The 24,258-nt window shown below is 46.5% G+C and overlaps 1 protein-coding gene across 1 annotated transcript; it reads left to right on the forward strand.

The window, feature by feature from the left end:
- Window positions 1-19,307: 19,307 nt before the first annotated feature.
- On the forward strand, window positions 19,308-24,027 carry LOC142856326 (sepiapterin reductase-like). Its single transcript, XM_075983677.1, has 3 exons — window positions 19,308-19,646; window positions 19,991-20,281; window positions 22,992-24,027. Exons 1-3 carry the CDS (start codon window positions 19,340-19,342, stop codon window positions 23,180-23,182), a joined length of 789 nt encoding a protein of 262 aa, XP_075839792.1. The 5' UTR covers window positions 19,308-19,339; the 3' UTR covers window positions 23,183-24,027.
- The last annotated feature ends 231 nt before the right edge of the window (window positions 24,028-24,258 follow it).

Here is a 24,258-nt window from a genome sequence, read left to right on the forward strand (position 1 = left end):
GTTATCAGCAACTGATGGAGGCAGATGCAGAGACCCACAGCCAAACATTAGGTGGAGTCTGGGAATCCTGCAGAGGAGGAGGAGAAAGAAGTGTAGGAGCCAGAGGAATCAAGGACACCGTGGGAAGGCTCACCCAGTCAACTCACTTGGGTTCATAAGGGCTCGCAGAGACTGAACCGACAACCAGGGAGCCTGCATGGGACCGACATGGGCACTCTGCATATTCTACAGTTGTGTGACTCCTAATAGCGGGAACAGGGTCTGTCTCCGACTCTTATACTGGCTTCTGGGACCCTACTTCTCATACTGGGTCCCCTTGCCCAGCCTTAATACAGGGGAGGTGCTCAATTGTACTGCAACTTGACATGTCATGTTTTATTGATAATTCTAGGAGACCTGCCCTTTCCTGGATGGAGACTGAAGAGGAGAGGATTCAGGGATGGAAGGGGGTGGAATGGGAGAGAGGACTATGGGAATGGAGTTGGATGTAAAATAAATAGATTAAAAAAAAAAGATATGGAGGCAGGAGGATCTTGAGTTCCAGGACAAACCGGGCTTCATATTTAGGGCCTGGGGAGAAGGCTCAGTTGATAAGAGCATTTATAACTCTTCCAGACGATTGGAGTTCCATTCCCTGCACCACAGGGCGCCTCACAACCATCTGTAGCTCCAATCCCAGGTGTTCTGACACCCTCTTCTGGCTTCCTGGGGTACCAGGCAAACTTGTAGTGCACAGACATTATATGCATGCAAAATACCCATACACATTAAAAAATTGTGCAGAGTTAATACCACTGCCTGAGTTGGTGTCACTGTATACAGGTGTCGTAAAGTGCTCAATATATATCAAGGTCTCAACAATTAGTGCAGATCTATTGAGTGAATGGACAGAACCCAGCGCGGCCTGACTGAACGAACTACCAATCCCCTAGCGTCCCTGCGGGACGCTTGCCCCGGGCTAACGCCTGGGGGCGTGGCATCCGAGGGCGGGGTCGCTCTGCGGGGTGCTGACCCAACGGCCTCGGAACCTAGGCTGCGGGTGCGAGGGGTCTACGGTTAGTGAGGGCCACGCGGCCGTGCCGTCCGTTGGAGCAGGCGAAGATGACGGAGGAGAGCCTGGAGACCGCCGCGGAGCACCAGCGGATCCTGAGGGAGATCCAGCGCACAGACACGGCTTGTATCGGGCCCACGCTCAGGTACCGGTGCGGGGCCGGGTCGGCGGGAGCGGGCAGAGCGCGGCTGCTGGCACAGGGGAGAGCCGCTGGTGTCCCCGTCCTGGGCGAGGTCCTGCTGGGGAGCCTGTCTGGAGAGAGGGTGAGGCTCGGCTCTGTTGGGCCGCCGCTCCCTTCGGGCAGCAGCTCTTAGTCAGGAGCGGGCGCCGGCTCTGCGTGCAGGGGAACTGCCCATCAGAGCTCCTTTGAGAGCGTCCTGGTGATGTCGGTCCTGGGGGAAGAGTTCTCCCACCTTCCTTCACCTGAGAGCCCGGTTCGTGAGGACGACCTCGCCCAAGTGCTGCCCCGGGACCTTGCCAGCTCCTGGACCTGCTTCTTCTCCCTGCCCTGCCTCCTTCTCCGACAGCTTCCACCGGCGCTGCCCGCGGAGCCAGAACGGACCTGGTTAATTACTTTGCACTGGTTTCACAGAGAGCAAGGCATTGTGCGAATTGATGTGCTAATACATCTTGGAAGCCGCCCAGCCCTGCCTTCCTCTTCCTCCTCCTCCTCCTTTTTTTTTTTTTTTTTTTTTTTTTTTTTTTTTTTTGGTGGCGCTGGGGATGGAACCCAGTGTGCCAGGCAAGCGCTTTTCCGCTGAATTGTGCCCAGCCCACAGATTCTTCACTACTTTGGTTCTGCCTTAGTTGGGGATTACCGTATGCTCTACTTCTCAGATTGGGTACAAAAAATATCTATCCTATGAGCTTAGTGTTGTTCAAAGGACCGAGCAGATAAGAGGCAGAAATGTGTTCTCACAGCGGGGAAGATATCCCAGCAAGATGACTATCACAGGATAGGTTCTAATTAGGAAGACAGCTGGAGAGATGGCCCACCACACCAGTCACAGTCTTCTCTGTGTCTCATGCTGTGACATGTTGACATGGTCTAGGCAGAAAGTACACGGAGATGAGAATTTACCAATGTAACTGTGGCATGAACAAGGCAGCTTCCTGGAAGCCACCTCCCCCTCCGCCAAAGAAGCGGAAAAGCCTGCTTATCTTTGCCAGAAGCATTCTGTAAGACTCAGAGAAATAGACGTCATCTTAAGCATTGTTACTGCCGAGTGAGTGCAGACTCAGGCAGGCTTGAGGCAGGGACCACCACAGGCTGCTGACCCCTCAGAAGGTTTTCTGGTTCACTCCTAATCAGGACACCTATCAATCAGTCTCTTAGGGTGTGGCACGTGGTGGTGTAAGCAGGAGCTAGCAGGCAGAGATGGGAGGTGAGTAGCTGGAGGGCAGAATTGGTGGAGAGAGGGGACTCCCCTGCCCTGGAGTCACTCCCCAGCTCAGATTTTTCCAACCTTTGGATCTGATGACTCAAGCAATGGAACTTGCTGTGATGACTTTTGGGGATTCTTGCAAAAGGTTCTTCCATGACCCCACCCTCTAGAGGAGTCCTACAGGGCTGCTTGCAGGGCACATTCTAAACCTGGCAACCCAACTTTGGGCAGGTTGACTAGGAATACTCTTCCTTGGGGAGAAAAGTCTCACCCCATGGAGAAGACTTTGTTCTCTGCCAAGAAACAGGGGGCAAAGATCATCACAGCCCAGAGTGCAATCTCTGATGTTTTCCTGAGGCAGGGGGAGAGGGCAAGAAGCTGTTGTTCCACAAGACAGCTTAGGGTACCTTTGCACCTCCGCCCTCCACAATGAACTAGACCCTGTGGGAAGCCTACCCTTCCTGCCTAGGATTGTTCCTGGAGACATGTTCTCTGGGGTGGACAGCTCTTCCTTTGCAGGAGGGGCCTGTGGCCAGATTGTGTCCTGGGCATCTGGCCTGGATCCCCAAAGGAGCTGTCAAATCTTATTCAGACAGATCCTCAACCCATGAGTCACGGAGCTGGGACTTGAGCTCTTCATGGCTTCAAAGAGAAAGACACAGGAAGGAGACTCTTAGTGACTTCAAAACACACAAGACTTAGTGCACTGCCCTGCAGCGTCCAAGTACCCAACTGGTCCTTCAAGGAATCTTTTCTCTTTGGCCTTGCCCATACCTCTCCCTGCTTGGCTTAGCATCTCTGCTGTCCACTTGTTGCTGAATAAGCCTGAGGTCACACTTCAGGGAACACCTGGTCTTTCTGAAGTGACAGGTTGTTGAGCTCACAATGTGCCACGAGTGGACACAGGCATCACTTATCACAAAGGACAGGAGGAAAAGTACAAATAAAATGAACCTGGTTCTGTGGGTGCCTCCAGAATCTCCTTTCTGTGGAGCCTGGTTCTTACAGGAGGCATGGTTTCTCTTTACAGGTGGCACGCAGCTACATAGGTGTCTGAAGCAATTTACAATTGTTTTCTTGTCCCTCTTCCAGCTGTGGCACCTCCGGTTTTGGGAGGAAGCTGGCCCGGTATCCTGGGGCCAACCATGGGTGATGGTGTCTTCCTGGATGATGGTGTCTTCTTGGGTGATGGTCACTTCCTCCTAGTTCTAGTCTTTTCTTGCATGGTGGCCTGTTCTTGGATCAGAACTGCTTCATGCTTAATGGTCTCACCCTCTGTCATGGTCAGTTCCTGGGTCATGGTCAGTTCCTCGGTCGTGGTCGCTTTCTGCATGATGGTCCCATCCTGAGTCATGACTGATTCCTGGGTAATGGTCACTTCATGGGTGATGGCCTTTTCCTGTGTGAAGGTCTCTTCCTGAGTCATGGTCTCTTCCTGGGTCAGGTGGCTTCCTGTGTGATGGTCACTTCCTGGGTCATGGTCACCTCTTGAGTGATGGCCTCTTCCGGTGTGGTGGTCACTTCCTGTGCGATGGTCTCTTCCTGCAGTGTATCCCCAAGGGAGGATCCTTAAGAGGTTACATTGAGAGTTGTCTCCAGTGAGCTCCAGAGATCCTCTTGGACATGAGGACATGTTGTTGCCTGTGTCATGTGCAGTCTCATGGTCTGACTTAGAAGAGGTGTACAGAGAGTGGGATGGCTGGGCACTCCCCATCAGGCTGCCTGTCACATAACTCTCTCTTCGACTGTGAGAAATTCTCACTGATGTCCAGCCTGCTGCTCATGAGGGAATCAGCCTGGTCTGACTTAGAAGAGGTGTACAGAGAGTGGGATGGCTGGGCACTCCCCATCAGGCTGCCTGTCACATAACTCTCTCTTCAACTGTGAGAAATTCTCACTGATGTCCAGCCTGCTGCTCATGAGGGAATCAGCCACAGGACAGCGCAGGTGGGATAGGTGGGCAAGTTGGATCCTCCTAGGCTGGTAGCACAGGGTGGCAGGCATGCTATGCCTTCTGCCACCCTACCTGGAATTCTTCTCATCTTCTTTCTCCTGGAGCTCAGATGACAAGAGGAAGGTTGGGGGAGTAGGCTCAGTAGCTCTCCGGAGGGTCCCAGGAAAGGTGTGAAGATATGCCAAGTCGAGGACAAGGCCTAGCTGCATGGATTTTGCGGGTTTCACTTGGTGATGGCAGAAGTCTCCCCCGGGTGACTGGTGTTACTGAATCTGGTAAGTGGCCATCTCCTGGTTGTATTTTTGGTCTCTCAGAGATTCAATCATTTCTTCACGTTGGTACTCCATTCTTGTCATGGTCCTGACAATGCTAGGATTCGGGGTGCCTGGGAGACTCTGTATGGAATTATGTGGTGCACGTGCCTGGCTATCCCTGATCATGGAGCGCCTCAGGATGGCTGATGGTGGGCTTTATTACCAGAACTGTTCCAACTATGACACTGAATATGTCAAGAGGAACATGATTGAAACATTGAACGTTGAAGTTTGCAGTCAGAATTTGCTGCCTCATGCCCACAAAGGAGTTATCTTGGAATGGAACATGCCCCGCCACCATGAAGAAGAGGAGCACACCTAAACTCCAAATATCACTGGCGCAGCCATCATATGGCTTCTCTCCAAAGAGTTCTGGGGCACAGATGGTCAGAGTGCCGCAGAAATCCTTCCGTTTTTTTTCCCGGATACAACTTTAACTGCCAGGGCAAAGTCACACAGCTTGGTGTTACCCCTGGAGTTGATCAGATCATTATTGGCTTTTATGTCTCTGTGCACCATATAGTTGTCATGGCAGTACCTGTGTAAACAGCCTTCGAGTCTCGAACTCCTGTAAGGCTCCTGGTTTGCGAATTTGATACAACAGTTCTCCCTTTGAGGCATACTCCATTATGACATATGTTATCTCTTTTGTTTGGACCACGTGAAACGAGATTATGATGTGTGCAAGGACGGGAGATTTCATAATGTTGACTTCATTGTTGTTGCGTGCAGAGTTACCCTTCATATTTGGAAGAATTTTTTACAGCCACATACATTACAGTGGGTATATTAAAGGCCAGTTTGACCTCTGCAAATGGTCCTCATCCCAGCGTTGTCATCATCTCATAGTCATTGCCAAATGTCTCCTCATCAGGTCTCTCTGCCCTGCTCCATGGCCGGGTTCTCGTTGAAACTCACAATGGTAATTTTAAACAAACAGTTCAAATCACACCAGTGAGAATGTTTATCACTATAATTCCTACATTCCAAAGAGAAAAAAGTCAGAGACATTTCAGGCAACCTAACCAGGTATGTAGTGCTCAGGAAGGGAAGGAAGTACCTTCCAAAGCAGTGGACAACACAGATCAGGTTGGCCAAATTCACTCAGAAACTGAGAGAATAAAACAAAGGGTCGCTGAAGCTACGAGCCACTTACCTGGGAAGGAGAATCATCCTCTTACTTGAGCTGAACACTAACTGAGAGAGAAGATACCGATAAAATCATATGCAAGAGAAGTAGATGAGACAACAGAAACCCCCCAAATCCAGAGTATCTTGGTGGGGAGATGGCTCAGGAGTTTAGAAAGTTCAGGCAGAGGACCTGTGTTTGGTTCTCAGAATCCAGGTCAGGTGGATCACTGACTCCAGTTCTAGGAGATCCTATACCTCTGACCTATCACAAGTGCACCCACACAAACACACACACACACTTGATGTCGCCTACATATATAGTCACATGTACTACATATAATTTAAAATGGTGATATAAGTCTTTTGTATAATTTTATTTCTGCGACCTTGAGGACATAAGAGGGCAACCGATCCCCTAGGTGTGGCACTTCAGGAAGTTATGATGTCATGGGATTGCTGTGAGGCAGACCTAGGTCTTCTGCGAGAAGAGTACATGCTCCTAACTGTTGGGCTGTCTGTCCAGCCTAACCCATTCCCCCAAAAATCTGTTTTTAAAACCCCTAGCGTCCTCATGGACTAGAAAATGTAGGTGGAATTGAGAAATTTCTTGATACAAATTCAACTAAGTAGATATGCTAAAGAACAAGATTGAAACATTTATGAGAAAAGAATCTGCATAGGAAAGCCCAGGATGAGGCAAACCTACTGATGAATCCTTTCAATCTCTTGAAAAGAAATGTCAGTGCTCCTCAATACTCCACAAAATAGAAAGGTACTTAGCAATTTCAAACTCATTCATTCCAAAACCAGGAAAACACAATGAAGAAAAATAGAGGCTATTTCCACGATGAGCATAGATGTAAAAGTCGTTAATAATAGTACTTAATACTTTTCACCAAATTCACATTCTCCAGGTTATACAACATGGTTACAATATGCTCACAAGGGTCCTTGCAAGGATAGCTCTACGTATTTAGCCCGAAAACACAATACTGAAACAGAATTAAGGGCAAGAGTGCCACGGTCATAGAGAAGGACGGCCATACAGGATGAAACTGTGGGGCTCTCGAGAGCATGGTTAGCACTGGAGAAGATTGCTCTACATCGGAAGTCAGTCCAATGTGTCACTTTTCTTCTCTCATATGTGGAATTTGGGAGCAGGAGGAGGTCCTCAACATAAGAGGGGGCTCCTAGGAATGTAGAGGGGAAAGTGGGAGAAGAAAGCATAGCAGCGTGGGTTAATCAGATGATCATGTGATCAGAATGCATTGCCAGGACTAAATTGCTCCTATCCTACAGTAGGCCATGCCAAGAAAAGGTTTTTAATAAGAAAAGAGAAACGAACCAAGGAACACATAACAAAAATAAATGAAGAAGTAAAACTAAATACAGAGGTTCTGGAAAGATGAGTTAGTGTTTAAAAGCACCTGCTCTTTCATGGAACCCCAGATCGATGCCCAGCACACACATGGTGCTCACAATCACTTGTTACTCGAGTTCTAGCTAATCTGTCTCCCTCTTGTCAGTGGGGCAGCTCGCTCATCATGCTCAAATGACGCCCCTAGTGTTGCCCAGTGTGCAGGCCCATATTTCTATATGGTATGGCAGCCAGGCTAGCAAGCCACAGTTCCCTACCCGAAGTGGTCGGGTAACCTTCCAGACTGGCTGTCGCTACTTAACAAAAGGTCAAGATGTTGTTTTGTTCCTTTCTTTGTAATTTGGAGGATGTCTGATAGAGATGCTAATTCTAGCCTAAGGCACAGCTACCCTACAGAGCAGATGTGGACCTGACTAAAAGACATTCACCTGGTTACCTAGGAATTCTTCAGGATGTGAACTCAGGATATCGCGAGGGATCATGGAGAATCTCCCTCCCGATAAAGCCTTGTGAGTTGTGTCTTTATTCCCGCACCTCCATGCCTTTCCAGAGAGACATAGTTTTTGATCAGGAGAAATAATTTATGGTCCGGGCTAGCACTGGACCCTGACATAATGGTGCCCAGACGTGATGCTGATCTGCGAACCCCAAAAAACAAGAAGTGACCAGATGTGAGAAAATTTCAGCACAGCTGGATTACGTGAGTATTGATCGCTCAGAAATAGAGATCAGAATTTAAAGAAATGTAGAGAAGCGGGACAAAATTTAAATCGGGAGTAAAAATGTGTAAAGTTATATATGGGTTAAGGAAAAGGTATTCAGTTATATATGTTGGTAGCTTAAGTTAGAGTGGAGCAGAAACAATGGCAGAGATATTTAGAATCTGTAAGCATGACAGTCAGAGAGATACAACTTTTATCACTTGCTAAATGGGCAGGAAAAGTGAAGGAATCGCCTAGGTTACTGCGGAGATTGAGGCGCCACGTGACCACCGTAGCCAGCTGAATCTAACCCACCTGTGGGAAAAGGCAAGCAGGAGCAAGTTTAGAGAACAAATTTTACAGTCAGTACCCCAGAGTCAGTCAATAGAACAGAGGCGAGGATTCAGAACTTCTCCTAACTTTGTGATTTACAAATTAAAATTTAAAAAAGATAGCTAAAAATCTACCTGCCAGAGCCTGGGACAGCAGGCTGGCAGGAGAGAGCCTATGTCCTACCCCCTGCCATGCGGCGCTGCTTCAACTGGAGGCTGCAAGGCAGGTTTGCAAATAAGGTAGCCTCAGAGAGCTGCAGCTTCAGACAGTTAAAAATAAGGAGGGTAAATATGCTTTTCCATTTCACAAATTTTGCTTCTTTGTCAAAAATCTGCTGTTTGTAGGCACGTGAATCAGTATTCAAGGTGGACTGATTTCAGTACTGTGGTTCTGTAGTAAAGTTTTAAAGTCAGAGATTTTGATATATTCAGAAGTTCCTTGATTGTTCAGGATTTTAAGATTGTTTAGGCTATGCTGAGTTTTTATTTTTTTCTTACAAAGTTGACTATTCTTTCAAGGTCTGTGAAGAGTTTTGCTATAATTTTAATGGGCATTTGCACTAAATCTGTAGGATGATTTCAGTGAGATTGTCAGTTTTGCTATGTTGGCTCTACTTTTCCCAACAGAGTAAGAGATCTTTTCATTTTCTGATGTCTTAAATTTCTTTCTTCAAAGATTTAAAGTTCTTATGCAGGTTTTTCCATTTGTGTGGTTAGAGTTACTCCAAGATATTTTATGGTATTTATGGCTATTGTGAATGATGGCTCTCATTTATCACATGTGTAGAAGAGGTGCATTTTGGGTTGTTATCAGATTCTGTGTATGACAAAGTAATTCTGTTGTGAACATAGTTGAGCACATGTCTTGTGGTATGATTGAGCATCTTTTGTATATAGGCCCAAAAGGGATATTGCTGAGTTTTAAAGTAGTTTGTTGCCTAATTTTCTGAGAATTTGCCATACTATGATCCAAAGCAGCTGTGCCAGTTTGCACTTCCACCCCTGTGGAGTTTTTTTTACCCCACATTTTCTTAAGCATAAGTTGTTAGCGGTATTTTCAATCTTGATCATTCTTACAGGGATAAGATGGAACCTCAGAGTTGTTTTGATTTGCATTTCTCTAATGGTTAAGGGTGTTATGTTTGAGCATTTTTTTGAATGTCTTTCAGTTATTTTAAGTTCATATATTGAGAGTTTTCAGTTTAGGTTTGTAACATATTTTTATTGGATTAATTGTTCTTTTGATGACTACTTTCCTGAGTTCTTCATATGTTTTTGAAATGGATTAATGGTTAGTAAAGATATTTTCCCATTCTATAGGCTGATATTATGTCTTGTTAACTATGTCCTTTGCTATACAGAAGCTGCTCAGTTCAGGAGACCTGACTTATTAATTGTTTCTCTTAATGTTTGTGCCACCGAGTCTGTGATTGAGATGTGCCAGTGCATTTAAGTATACTTCTAATTTTTCTTTTGTGAGGTTCAGTGTGGTTGGTTTTATGTTGAGATCTTTGATTCATTTAAACTTGAGTTTTGTGCATAGAGATAAATATGGATCTGTTTTCATTCTTCTACATGTTGGTGTCTAATTAGGCCACCATGACTTGCAACTTAAGAGGAAGATAGCTTACAAACTTTTAATTAGATATACAATGGTTAAAAGCATTAGTTATAATATGCTTATGTGAGACCTTGAGCCACTAAGTAAAGTTCTTAAAGGGAGCAATGAGCCAGTTTCCAATAGAGAGCTTATAGAAGCCTGCCAGACAGGTACTCAAACAGTTAAGTATAGATCAACAGGTAAAGTATGCAATAATCTCCAAGTACAGTATATTAATTATGATTCAGCTATGGCATGCGTGTGCATTAAGTACAAAACTTTATTCTACATCAGTTTTATGAAAAAACAAAATGCTTTTTATAGCTGCATCTTCTCATTTTTGCCAGTTAAGATATTAAACTTTTAATTTAAAGCAGCAGCTAATTTAATGAAAAAGAGCAGGATGAAATCTAGGAGCTAGTTTAGCAGAGAATCGACTATGATCAATGTTTTCTTACACTAAACAATAAATTAATTGATAATTTTGAGATATTAAATCTTAGACAATTGTATTTGCTCAATTCAAAAGCTAGAGTAATAATTTTTCTTAGATGATTGTTGCTGCAATGCACACTATATTTTGCTAATATTATGGCTAAAGATCCCTTAAAGGATGTTGTGCTGAATTTTACAAATGGCTCTTATATCAAAAGAATTGCATGTATGGTTACTAATGAAAAGGAATTGTGGAGCATGGTATGGCTCCTTGAAAACAACTTGTAAAAGTTGCAGACAGATCTGCTGCAGACAGACCTGACCTAATGGCACCAAGGTGACCTTGCTAAGGCAGGTGAAAGAGCCCTTAGAGTGAATTATAAAAAGACCCGACCTCTATATATTTGGGGTCGAGGATGTGTTTATGTTCTTTTTTTCACAGAAAGAAAATAAAAGCTGGGTGAGATGACTGCATATACAGTGAAGGAGTGGCAGACCTGATGTCATCATAGCTGCAAATGCCCCATAGAGGAGTTGAAGAAAGGATTTGGAAAAGAGACCATGGTCCAGTCTTCCCTGCCCCCACAGAAAGGAGTGCCTGATCGTGGGACCTACTACCACCACCCTACACTGCAGGTTACCCTGCTGCTCTGAGGGACAGATGCTGAGCTGCTTCCAGACACTGGGGACACACACAGACCCAGAGGCCCTGCTGATGACCTGACCGCGAGGACTACAATTTTCTGCAGTTTGAATCCTGTTTGCTTTGGAGCTGCGATGCAGACTGAACATCTGACTGTTTTAATCTTTGAGACACAGAACTCAATTTGATTAAAATATTAAACCTGAGAACTAAGAACTAAACTTTCCCCATAAGGAAAGAAGGACTCAAAATAATAAATGACTGAAAACCCCTCTTCACTTAAGAAGGGAGCAGACCAAGGGTTTAACTGCTGTTCAGAGACTGGAACTGGTATTTGATATCAGCAATATCATTGTACTCTTACCCATCAGAAAAGCTTTTCTTGTCTTTTGATTAATGTGAATTTAAGAAAATTGTGATATGTTTAATTGTCAATTCATTGTTATGGTATTGACCTAATAGTGATAATATTTGTAACTGCATATAAGATTTTTTAAAAAGTTGATATTGACCAATACTAAAAGATATTTGGAAAGGTTGGTATTGACCGACAATGCTGAGAATTATGGTACTGACAAAGATATTTGGAAAAATTGGTATTGACCAATAATGCTGAGAATCATGGTACTGACCTAAAGATATTTTTTGAAAAGTTGGTATTGACCAACAAAGCTAAGAATTATGATATTAACCTGTTGTTGTTTGCAGCTGCTGAAAAAAAATTGACACACCCTGTAAATGTTGGGAGTTAATGCATATGTTAAAGAATTTTAGATTTTGATACAATGTAAAAGATTTAAGAAGTGCTCTAAACTAGGTGAAGAAGCATTCTCAACTCAGGCGATTCTCTTCTCCTTTAAATAGGAGACTATAGCCTTTGGGAGCATGATTATTCATAAGGCATTATAATTTATCCTGAAAAAGCATGGCTCCAACACAGAGCCCAAAAGTATCTCTCTCCATTAATCTCTTTTCTTCACAGAGATCAGCAGTCAATGACGGGTTTGAAGCTTCTTCTTCCCAGATGCCTAAGACAGGAGCTTGCATATATGAATGCCTGTTCCAGAGACGGGAAAATTTGGGTAAATGAAGAGGTCTTTGCCCAAGCCAGGCGTGATCATCTGTCCTGTTGCAGAAGCACAGGTTTTTATTAAAATTAATAAGAGAGAGTGGATTGTAGGCCCATATTTCTATATGGTATGGCAGCCTGGTTATCAAGCCATAGTTCCCCACCTGAAGTGGTCATGTAACCCTCCAGACAGACTGTTGCTCCCTAACAAAAGGTCAGGATGTTGTTTTGCTCCTTTCTTTGTAATTTGGAGGATGCCTGTTAAATAGATTCTAATTCTAGCCTAAGGGACAGCTACCATACAGAGCTGATAGGTGGATGTGGACCTGACTAAAAGACATTCACCTGGTTACCTAGGAAGCAGAATGCTAATGTATTTCCCCTTCAGTTTATGTTTTGATATATAAGGCTGTTTGGAGAATAAACATGAGGAATTCTTCAGGATGTGAACTCAGGTTATCATGGGGGATCACGGAGAATCTCCCTCCTGATAAAGCCATGTGAGTTGTGTCTTTATTCAATTCCACACCGGTCCAGAGAGAAAGAGTTTATGTTGGGGTCTGGTCAAGAGAAATAATTTATGGTCCGGGCTAGCACTGGACCCCAACACCAGTGCCCCATTTTTCCTGCTAGGCCCACTCTCCAAGGTCCACAATTTTTCCCAAATGGTGTCACGAGGTGGGAACACTGTCCAAACACTTGATTCTTTGTGGGACCTTGACACCTAAACCTTAACAAGGACCCTGTCTACTGTAATAATAAAACAAGCAATCATAAGTATGACAATGAACTCCAAAACACTGGCCCTCCCAGGTATGAACTCTGATACTCTCTCCTTAGTAGGTGGATAGTGTTTTGCTTTTCACTTGGTCCCTAGCCAAACTTCTGTGAAGCCAAACTTCTGTGAAGCCAAACTTCTGTGACAAGTTTGTAATAACTCATTATGTCTACACTTAGTTTGATGTTTCCTTTAGGATGGCAGCTCCTGAATACATCGAGATACTGCAACAAAATACTGTTTTCCATGGTACCCTACAGCCTAGGACTAACATCTGTGGGGCTGAGGGCAAGATGACATCATTCATCACATGATCCCTATTATTCCTGACACTTTTTTTTTTTTTTACCCAAGTCCAGGATCCCAGAAGACAGTGTTCTGAAATGTTCAAAATGATGAAGAAAATACTTGTCAGCCAGAACCCCACAGAAAACATATATAGGTCATGAGGAAATGGATGCAAGAGAACCAAGACCAGCCTCATTCCATAGTGAGTTCAAGGCCAGCCTTGACAACATGAAATTCCAAAAACCAAAAAAAGAAAGAAATGAAAAACTGAAAGGCAGAATAAAGAAGCCCTGTACAAAAGTCATTTAATTTCCCTAAATATTTACATTTCTAATTACTTATTTTGTATTCCCTGAAACATTCAAACATATGTTATAGACATGATTCTTCATGACAAGAATATTGTTGGCAGAATAGTTTATCATCCCAATGGGCACAAAGGTAGTTATTAACCTGTAGTTTTTGCTCTGCTGGAGCTGTGGGCATGCAAGACAAGCGTTCTGCTGTTGAATTCCACCTCCAGCTTTTGTTTTGAGACAGGCTCTTAGGCTGCCATTGAGTTTGTAATCCTTCTGCTTGGGCTCCACAGAGCTGGGATTATAGGCTTGTACACGTGGCTGGCACTTTCCTGTTGCTGTGAGAAATACCATGGCCAAAAACATGGGGAAGAAAAGCTCTGTTTGGTTCACAGGCTACAGTCTATCACCGAGGGAAGCTCTGGTGGTTTAGACGGTAATGGCTTTCCTCTACCCATGTGTTTGAATGTTCCGTCAACAGGGAGTGGCACTATTAGGAGGCGTTGCCTTGTGGAAGAAGGGTGTCCCTAGGGGAAAGTTTTGAGTTTTCAAATGCTCAAGCCAGGCCCCATGTCTCTTTCTTCCTGCTTCCTGTTAATCCAGATGTAGAGCTCTCAACTACCTCTCCAGTACCATGCTTCCTGCCATGACAATAATGGACTAAACCTCTGAACTGTGTCAACCAATCCTAATTTAATGTTTTCTTTTATAAGAGTTGCTGTGTTCATGGTGTCTCTTCACATCAATAGAACACTGACTAAGACAGAAGCCAAGTCAGGAACTCAGGGAACCTGGAGGCAGGAACTGAAGGAGAGGTTCTTAGAGAAATGTTTCTTCCTGGCTTGCTTTCCTTGGCTTACTCAGCTTCCTTCCTTCCTTCCTTCCTTCCTTCCTTCCTTCCTTCCTTCCTTCCTTCCTTCCTTCCTTTCTTTCTTTCTTTCTCTCTCTCTCTCTCTTCCATTTTTCCTTCCTTCCTTTCTTTCTTAGGATTTTTTCATGTTTTTTACGTATATGAGTACTCCATCTGCATGTATGTCTGCACACTAGGAAAGGGAATCCAACCTCATTATAGATTGTTGTAAGCTACCATGTGGGTGCTGGGAATTGGTCTCAGGACTTCTGTGAAAGTCAGTGCTCTTAACCATTGAATCATCTCTCCAATCCCTTCAGCCTGCTTTTTTTGTAGAACCCAGAACTATCTGCCCAGAAGTGGCTCCAGCCACAGTTGGTTGCACTCTCCTCTGTCAATCATGAAATTGCTCCAGAGACTCGCTCACAGGCCAATCTGATGGAGACAATTCCTCGTTCAGGATTCCTTGTCTCAGATGACTACCTGGTGTTCAGTTGACAAAACCAACCAGCACAGGAATCTGACATTTTGTCACTTCTCCACTATTGTCCTCTCAGCCTTTAAGCCTTATGCTGCTAGTTGCTATCCCAGCAGCTCTTGGTCTTGTTTGTGTGAGAGAACCATGTGGAGATGTTTTTACATTCCTTAAAGGGCCTGGAGAGATGGCTCATCAGTTAAGAGCATTTGCTGCTCTTCCAGAGGACCCAAGTTCAGTTATCAGTACCCACAGGGCAGCTCACCACTATCTGTAACTCCAGTTCTGGGGATCAGACTCTCTTCTGACCTCCTTAGATGCCAGGCAAATGTGGTGCAATACATATATACAGCTGTGGTACACATACACATATATGCACGTGGCACACACACACACATACACAGGTGGTGCACATATATACTACACATGTGGTACACGTATATACATATACACGTGGTGCACACAATATATATACAAGTGATATACACATACATACATAGGTGGTATGCACACATACATATACATGTGGCACACACATATACACAGGTGGTACACACATATACTACAAATGTGTTACATATACACACATGCACATGTATATACATATAGTACACATATATACATGTGATATGCACATACATATGTGGTGGCATACATCCATATACATGTCGTGCACATATATACATACACATGTGGCATACATGCACCCAGGCAGAACACTCACATTAATAAAAATAAGTCTTTTTAAATAATGAAAATGAATTATATTTATTTTAAAAATTTTATGTATTTTATGTGAATGAATGTTTGCCTGTGTGTATGTCTATGCCTATGGAGGTCACAAGAGGGCATGGAATCCCATGGAACTAGAGTTACAGTCACCAAGTGGGTTCTGGGAACCAAACTTAGGTCCTGTGGAAGAGTGATCAGTGCTCTTCACCGCTGAGCTGACTCTCCAACTCCAAACAGAAATGTTAAGAAACACTGCATCCTGTAGGCCTAGACTTGCAGCCCTGCATGCGATTGTGAGGGGCTTATTCGGGAGAGGAGGCTAATGTAGCTTAGGCTGACCTGGAATTTAATATGTAGATGAAGCTGGCTGTTGAGGGAGCTGCGGGCCTGCTTTTCGTCCCGCCCAGCTCCCGCACGGTTAGCTTTACACCAGAAATAACAACACACAAATTGTATTCTTTTAAACACTGCTTGGCCCATTAGGTCTAGCCTCTTAATGGCTAATTCTCGCACCTGGACTAGCCCATTTCTAATAATGTGTGTAGCACCCCTAGGTGCGCTTACCAGGAAGATTCTAGCCTATGTCTTCTGGGTCGGAGCTTCATCGATGGCATCTGCCCAAGAGAGGGGAGCATGGCCTCTGAGCTCACTTCCTCTTCCTCCCAGCATTCTGTTCTGTTTACTCCACCCACCTATGTTTTAACCTATGAGGGCCAAGCAGTTTCTTTATTACTTAACCAATGACCTTCCTCCATCAGCTGGCCATGACCCTGATCCTCCAGTCTCAGTCTCCAGAGTGCTGGCATCACAGGCAGCCTCACTGAGACTGTCACCTGTCACATTGTTCACAAACTATAAACGGGCTAGAGAGTCGGCTCAGCAGGAAGAGCACTTTGTTGTGGAATATTATTTTAACTGTGTAAAGGTGTGTTGCATTGGTTTATGCTGCATTTGTTTAATTATGTAAACATGTGTGGTTGTTTCACCTTGCCTGCCTAACGCACCTACCTGATTGGTCCAACAAAAAGCTGGATGACCAACAGCTAGGCAGGAAAAGGAGAGGCGGGACTGGCAGGCAGAGAGAATAGATAGGACAAGGACTCTAGGCTGGGGAATGAGTGAAGAAGAAGAGAACTCGGGAGAAAGAGAGGGACACATCCGGGACCAGAAGCCAGGTAGCTGCAGTCAGCTAGACAGAGTAGGACACACAGAGGAAAGAAAGGTAAAACACCCCAAGGCAAAACACAGATGAAGAGAAACAGGTAAAGTTAGAAGAGCTGGCAGAAACGAGCCTAAGATACGGCCGAACATTCATAACGAATAAGATGTCTCTTTGTCATGATTTGGGGACTGGTTGGTGGCCCAAAACAAAACCTGGTATAGCACCTTGCTGCTCTCCCAGAGGACCATGGTTCAATGCTCAGTACCCACAAGGCAGCTCACAACTGTATCTCAGTTTTAGGAGAACCCGACGCCCTCATTGGCTCCACTGTGCATTTCACAGGTGTGGTCAACACAATACGTGCAGGGGAAAACGCCCATACACACAATAAATGTTTGAAAGAGATTTTAAAGAGATATAAGCAGGTCTCCATATGCTTACTGTCATATGAGGAACTTTTCTTTTTCTTTCTCTCTGTGTTAACGCATGTGCCTGTTCGTGTGTGTAGGGATGAGGGGGCAGGGGGTTGTGTAGGCCAGAGGACAATGTGTGTAGTTCTTTATGTGTGTCCACCTTTTCAAACGTTTTTAAAGGCAGATTCTTTCACTGGCTTGGAACAGCTTACCAAGTTGTCAGGAGCCATTTCCCCCCCAAATTATTGCAGGGACCATTGTCCTGGGGAGTTTGCAGAAAGCCCCACACCCCAACAGTATTTAGAACTGTTTTGTCACACTCCAACGGTATTTAGAACTGTTTGTTGGCAGAGCCTATCCCACACCCAACTATCTTGAGAGCTATCTGTTAGCAGAACCTGCCCCACATTCCAACTATCTAGAGAACTAGGTGTATCAACGTGTGACTTCCTGACCGAGGAATCGTGACCTGACCAATCGTAACCTCCTGGCCCACGACCTCGCGACCAGCTGGAACCATCGCTGCAAGATTCCTTCCTGCCCATGCCCCTGTCCCCCATCTCATCCCCAAATTCTTCATCCAGGGGCTATATAAGCTGTTACCATGACACTAATAAATGGAGGCTTTGACAAGAACTCTGCTTGGCCTTCTTGCGCTCTCCCACCCATGTCTTTTCAGATAGCGCCTCTCCGGGACCCTGGAATAACTGACCAGCCAGGCAGGTCATAACCCGTAGACTAACTGACCCGCCAAGGCGGTCTACACCAAGTAGGCTAGGCTGGCTGGGAAGCCAGGGATATGCACTGCTTCCACAGTGCTGGGAGTGCAGGCACACACCACACCTAGCTTTCATAGAATGGTTTTAAAGACAGAAACTCTCTCTCTTCATGAATATATGAAGAAACTTTATATAGTTTCTGTGTGTGGCCCTGGCTGTCCTGGAACTCTCTCTGTAGAACAAGTTGGCCTTGAACTCAGAGATCCACCTGCCTCTGCCTCCTGAGCACTTGAAGGCAAGGACCATCATTATCCGGCCACACCTAGTGTTTTACGTGTGTGTTCTGGGGTTCAAACTCAGCAAGGCAAGCATTTCCCTGTCTGGGCTATCTCCCCAGCCCACTCCCTATTTTCTGTATTGTGTTTGGTTTGGAGACAGAATTTTATATAGCCCAGCCCTTGAATTCACCTGAAATTCAAGGTGTTGATCCTTCAACTCCTTTTGGAAATAAGAAAATAAACTCAAGAGACTCGAGAAAACTAAGTGGTTTTAAATATACAGTTCTGCAGGAAGGTGCTCTAGCTAGAGGAAAGGCATACATGGCCAGGCACGATTTGCTGCAAGACAGTGGTTTTTGTTTTTGTTTTTTTAGATCCTATTGAGAGACATTCCTGTTCTTGCTCCTATAGGCATATAGGACTTGCAACCCCTAGTTCTCCCATCTCATCGGGCTAGACAAAATCCTCATCCAATAAATAATTTGGGTCTTGAGACTGGCCCCTTCTGATTGCTGACTTCCCTATTCTGATCTGGCTAAGTGACCCAGAAAACCACGTGTAGCTTTGTGAAACAAAGAGGGGCTAGCACTAGCCAGGGAGGAGGGGCTTAGTGCTTCCTACACTTGTCTGTCACTCCAACCAATGCTAGCTCACCTCAAACTGAGAATGGAACGTTACAATCTACTTCTTACACTCCTTATCCTCCAATGTTCCCCAAGTGCTGGGTCTACAGGTGTGTACCACTGTGCCTTCCTAAGGGAATTTTTCTTTACCATTTGAGATTATGAAGTGGTTTAATAGGTGCATGACACGGGTTTATAGTCTAAGGTTGCTGTCCTCAGGTCCAAGAGATCAAGGTGTGTGATTAGTGTAACATGAGGGGTCATTGTCTTGCTTATGAGACTGTTGCGATTCTCACTCATCCTATCTCTCCCAGTGTCCTCTTCATTTTCTTCTGGGGTTGCTGTACTCGTCCAAAGGAAGCTGCTGTCACCCGGGGAGCAAGGGGACCCAAACTCTACACAGGCAAGGAAGGACTTCACCCACTGCTGTCACTGATCCTTTCCTGATGTGCCCTGTGTGGATGAAGACAAACCAACCCTGGTGGTGGAGGAAGCCAATTCTGGAACACGTGGTTCCTGGAAGGGGCTGAGCTTGTGGGAGTGGCTCAAGGGGGAAGCAGGCCTCGCTAGGAAGGGGACTGGGATTTCCTACCAGGCCACGCCTCGCTGGCAATTGGTTGGTCTCTTCATCAGGACGCAGGTGGGTGGTGGCCAAATCTTCCACTACCCTGGCGAAGGGTAGGCCCCGCCCCGTGCCGGTTTAGTAGCTGTGCGCGCCACTGAGTTCCAGGCATGGAGGGAGGCGTGCTTGGCCTTACCGTTTGCGTGCTGACTGGGGCCTCCCGGGGCTTCGGCCGCGCCCTGGCCCCGCTGCTGGCCCGGCTGCTGTCGCCCGATTCGGTGCTGCTCCTGAGCGCACGCAGTGACTCGGCGCTGCGGCAGCTGGAGGAGGAGCTGGGCACACAGCATCCAGGCCTGCGAGTGGTGCGGGCAGCAGCCGACCTCTGCACCGAGGCTGGCGTGCAGCAGCTGTTGTGCGCGGTTCGCGAGCTCCCCAGGCCCGAGGGGCTGCAGCGCCTGCTGCTCATCAACAATGCAGGTGATACTGCCGACCAAACCGACCAGATTGACCAGACTCGGGCTGTGGGCTCTCGCCTTTTGGGTAGCCCCTGAAAGTCCAGAGTCCAGGTGGAGACAGCCTGATTGTCTAAAGCTCCTATAGAACTTTCTCGAACGCCTGGAGCAGTGCCTCCTGGTGGGATCGTGAGTCAAGACAGCAGGTCTCTAAAACAGATCCTCTGCTTTTCTGAAGAGCACTCAAACAGGTGTATTCTTAGCTTGCCTTAGGGTTGTCTGCAGAGCTGGGGTAGGTGGGGAGAGACTGTGAACAACTGAGAACAAAGCCCCTGCTGCTGTGTCATTTATTCGGTCCTGTTTTCTCAGGCACTCTTGGAGATGTTTCCAAAGGCTTCCTGAACGTGACCGACCCAGCTGAGGTGAACACTTATTGGACTCTGAACTTGACCTCCATGCTCTGCTTGACCTCGGGGACCCTGAATGCCTTCCCGGATAGCCCTGGCCTTAGCAAGACCGTGGTTAACATCTCGTCTCTATGTGCCCTGCAGCCCTATAAGAGTTGGGCGCTGTACTGCGCTGGGAAGGCTGCCCGAGACATGTTGTACCAGGTCCTAGCTGCTGAGGAACCTGGTGTGAGGGTGCTAAGCTATGCTCCAGGTAGGTGTGTGGTCCTGCCCTTGAAGCCTCCCGACCTTTCTGGTGGCTGGGCAAGGTGAGCCTGGTCTGTATTCTTAGGAAAGAATCCAAAGAATATATTGCAAGTCAAGACTCTTCATCTTGCAAAGAAAACACAGGCTCCAAGAAGTTAGGGTGTTCGGGGCAGAGGAACTCAGCCTTAGGTGTTGCCTGGCTAGCAGGTGGACCAGAACACCCATACACATGAACATAAATAAATTAAGGTAGGAAACAAAAGACTACATTACCTTTATATGTTTAGCTGTCTGCTTTTCTCCCGCAAGGGCCACATATTATTTCTCCATGTATCCCAAACACGTAGCAAAGCTTCATGGATTCCGGCCGCAATAATTGCTTAAAGACAAGCAAGCAGGCGTTGGTGAGTGGTGAACAGTCCCAGCACTGTGCTGGAGCACTGATGGGGTGGGAAAGAGGGGCTGGGACGAATAAGATAGGGCCCTGTTCTCATGACAGTTGCGGGGTTTGTGGTCTTCTAATGCCTTGTCTTGTCTGACCAGCCTTTTAAGATGCCACAGGGCTGGGGCTTTTTTCTAGGCTTGTGATTTCGGTGTTTAGAAGGTAGAAATACGTGGTGGACTGTGTGAGAGCTCAAGGGTGTGAGACAGTTGTCTGTACCCCTTTGGACTAGGTCAGGAGCCTGGAGGCAGGGAGACAAAACGGTCTGTCTCATGCTGCAGAGAGGACCAGGATCCAAACTCGCCTCTAACTTCTTGGTCTTTTCTGGGTTTCCTCATGTGACGTAGTCCTTGACTTCCACAGAGACACAGACACACACACAGACAAACACACAGACACACACACACAGACACACACACACAGACACACACGAGCGCGATATTGCTTGTTTTACTCTCAACTCAGTGGAGACTCATTCAGACAGTTGTGATCACAGGTTAAAGTACAGCTAGGGGGCAGGAGTGATTCCAGATGGGCCCAGAGCTAAGCTAGGTCTCTTGAGGCTGCCTTGGACATCGTGGAGGAACTGAGAGCTTTGGGAATCCCCCAGAGCCTGAAGGCAAGCAGAGCACTCCAGTTTTCACTTCAGTCTCCAGAAGAATGTTCTAACAGGGTTCCAAAGACCCTAGAAAGTTGTGTTTGCAAAGATAGCAATCCTGAGCTCAAAGGAGGTGCTCTAGGCCATGAAACTGGGCATGGGCAAGGTCAGCACTGGCTTGGCAGCAAGTTTGAGGCCTGCAGGAGCAGGAAACTATGGGCAGGACACACTCGAGAACCTTCCACTGAAGCAAAGTGAATCTTCTTCTAGCCCTGGGGTCTATGATTTTTCTGTCTCTGAAAACCCTTAAAATTGTGGTAGGCTGCACAGTTCCTTCTGGGCTGTTTGTTAGTGTTATGGTTTTCTGTCTCTTTAAGAGACAATCCACGCCCACTCCCTCCCCCATCCACTGAAGCAGGCTGGTCTTCAGCTTCAGGCCTGAGCTCTTTCCCTTTTCCATCTTCCTCTCGGAGAGGTAGCTTTGCTTCTGCCTATCTCCCCACTTCTCTGCTTCCCCCTTTTCTGTCTCTCTCTCTCTGCCCCCCTTCTCCCTTCCCCCTTTATAACTCGCTAAATAAATTTTCAACCTCACCCTGCATGGCGTGTCTATCCATGGCTGTCTCCTGCCCGCCCGCCATGTGTCTCCCTGCCCAGGACCAGCCACTGCTCCGGAACCAGCAGCCTCTCTGCCTGGGACTGGCTGCACCCAGGTCCCCCTGCCTGCCGCCACATGGCCCGCTACCACCATTTGGGACCTACAGCATTTCGGCTGCCTACTGCCACCAGGGATCTTGCAGCATTTTAAAAAAATATATAAAAGTTAGCCCTCATTCTTCATAAATGGAAGTAAGGGTGAGAAAACTTGTTAGAGTGACAAGTCCTGAGAGAGAATACGTGGTGGGGGATGTTTATGGGTGTTTTTGCCTGAAGTGTTAACTGTTCATCACATGTAGTGCCTGCAGAGGCCAGAAGAGGGCATCATATCTCCTGTAACTGAAGTCACAAATAGTTGTGAGCTGCTATGTTGGTACTGAGGTTCAGACCCTGGTTATCTGCAAGAACAGCAAGTGCTCTTAACAGGGAGCCATTTCTCTCTCATCCCCTACACTGGGCTTTTTGCTGGGGATCTGAACTCAGGTCCCAATGCTTGTACAGCAAGAACTTTACTAACTGAACCAGCAAAGTGCAGCCAGATGAATTTATCAGAGAGCTAAAGAGGGTGTTAAAGAAAGGAGAAAAGCAAAAGTTATGGCATGAACCCACTTGAGACTGTGATAGTCTTACATGGTTGGACGTAGGAGGAGTAGGGAACCTGCAGGGTCAGGGTCCATGTGTGCACGGATACAAGTAGGAAAGATGGGAAGAGGTGTTACATGGCCCAGAGAGGATGATCTTGATTTTAAACCATGCTTAATAGTCTTTAGCTTTGAGTCCAAAACTCAGTAGTAATGTGAGCTGGGCATGGTGGTCCTCACCTATAATCCCAGTACTGGAGAGGCTAAGGCAAGAGGAGCCTGAATTTCAAGAGAGAAATCCATAGAGAAAAAAACTGAAAAAAAAGGGAAAAAATGTAAAAGGCAACACAATGGAGCCTCAGGCCAGACGTGACTGGGCTCCACCCTCCACACAGTGGGGATCTACAGCCTCTGTCCTTCCCTTGTGCTTTCTGTCCTCTAGGTCCCCTGGACACAGACATGCAGCAGTTGGCTCGAGAAACCTCCAAGGACCCAGAGTTAAGGAACGGACTGCAGAAGCTGAAGTCGAATGGGGAGCTGGTGGATTGTGGGACATCAGCCCAGAAACTGCTGAGCTTGTTGCAAAAGGACACCTTCCAGTCTGGAGCCCACATAGATTTCTATGACAGTTAAGTCTGTGTCCTACCACAGGGCCCTCCCCATCCCTGCCTAACACAAACATAACCCCTCAGACCCAGCCAGAAGGGTGTGACTGGCATTACCAGCCATCAGAAGGCTTCTGCGGGGGCTTGAGAGAGAGTAGTTGGGTACTGGTATCCCCAGAGAGAGAACTGCAGAGCTGGGAAGAGGAGGGGAAGCTGAAACACTGCAGAGAGGAGGCTCAGTGTCTGGTCTGTGGGGTGAAGAGGGTGTGCCCTGATGCAGAAAGAGGACCGAGGGCATCACGGTGATGGGCCTTAAGCTTCTTTGTTCTGCTGCCATCTTCCTGTGACACCACTGTTTCTCCCCCGACTCTGGTCTGAATACACAGCTGTAAGGCAGCTGACCCACCTTTACTGCCATTTTCCTGAGGGTCCCTGAGCTAGGCAGTGAGTATCCATCCTCAGCGCCCAACGCACAGCAGACAGCTCTCACAGTGAGGCCTTGGATTTCTAGTTCACCCCTTGCCAACCAGAAAGTGCTGTAAAGAGGCCCAGGCTCCAGTGGTGGCCTCTAGCCCTCCTTTCTGCTTGTGTTAAAAGAATCCTCTGGTCCTCCTTGTGCCCAGCAGAGGGCGCACTGGGGCTGTGCAGTGCCCCTTTTGCAGAGCATGCCACAACTGTTGAGGATTCCCTAAGGTGGAAGGGGGTAACTTCTGTCACCTTTCCCAGTGGACTCTTTACCCTCTCTGGAATGGAAATGGCCGCTTCAGACTTTTGCTCTTCTGACCAGCTGGTACCCACAGCAAGTTGCTCTTGTGCCTCTGAAATGACCGTGTGTTACGATGCACTTAAATAAAGCTTTGCACCCATCCAAAAGGGTCATTGTGTATGGCCTCGTGTTTGAAAACGTTTGACATTACATGCTCCACAGCAGAGAAAGCCCTTTTGCCTCTTTTATTTTTGATAGACCAGAAGTTCAGGGAGAAATACCACATGTCTCCACAAGGTGGCACACTTTCTCATGTCTTCCAAGTACAGAGGCTTCAGGGAGTTGTAAGTGGTCTCTCACTTAGACTGGCAGGAACTCAGAGAATTGAGGAAGGTCAG

Source organism: Microtus pennsylvanicus, chromosome 8, assembly GCF_037038515.1.
Source record: "Microtus pennsylvanicus isolate mMicPen1 chromosome 8, mMicPen1.hap1, whole genome shotgun sequence".
Classification (NCBI taxonomy): Eukaryota; Metazoa; Chordata; class Mammalia; order Rodentia; family Cricetidae; genus Microtus; species Microtus pennsylvanicus.

Coding starts and splice junctions, on each gene's coding strand:
- LOC142856326 (XM_075983677.1), top strand. CDS start 19,340: ATGGAGGGAGGCGTGCTTGGCCTTACCGTTTGCGTGCTGACTGGGGCC. Junction 19,647..19,990: donor GCTGCTCATCAACAATGCAG/GTGATACTGCCG, acceptor CTGTTTTCTCAG/GCACTCTTGGAGATGTTTCC. Junction 20,282..22,991: donor GGTGCTAAGCTATGCTCCAG/GTAGGTGTGTGG, acceptor TCTGTCCTCTAG/GTCCCCTGGACACAGACATG.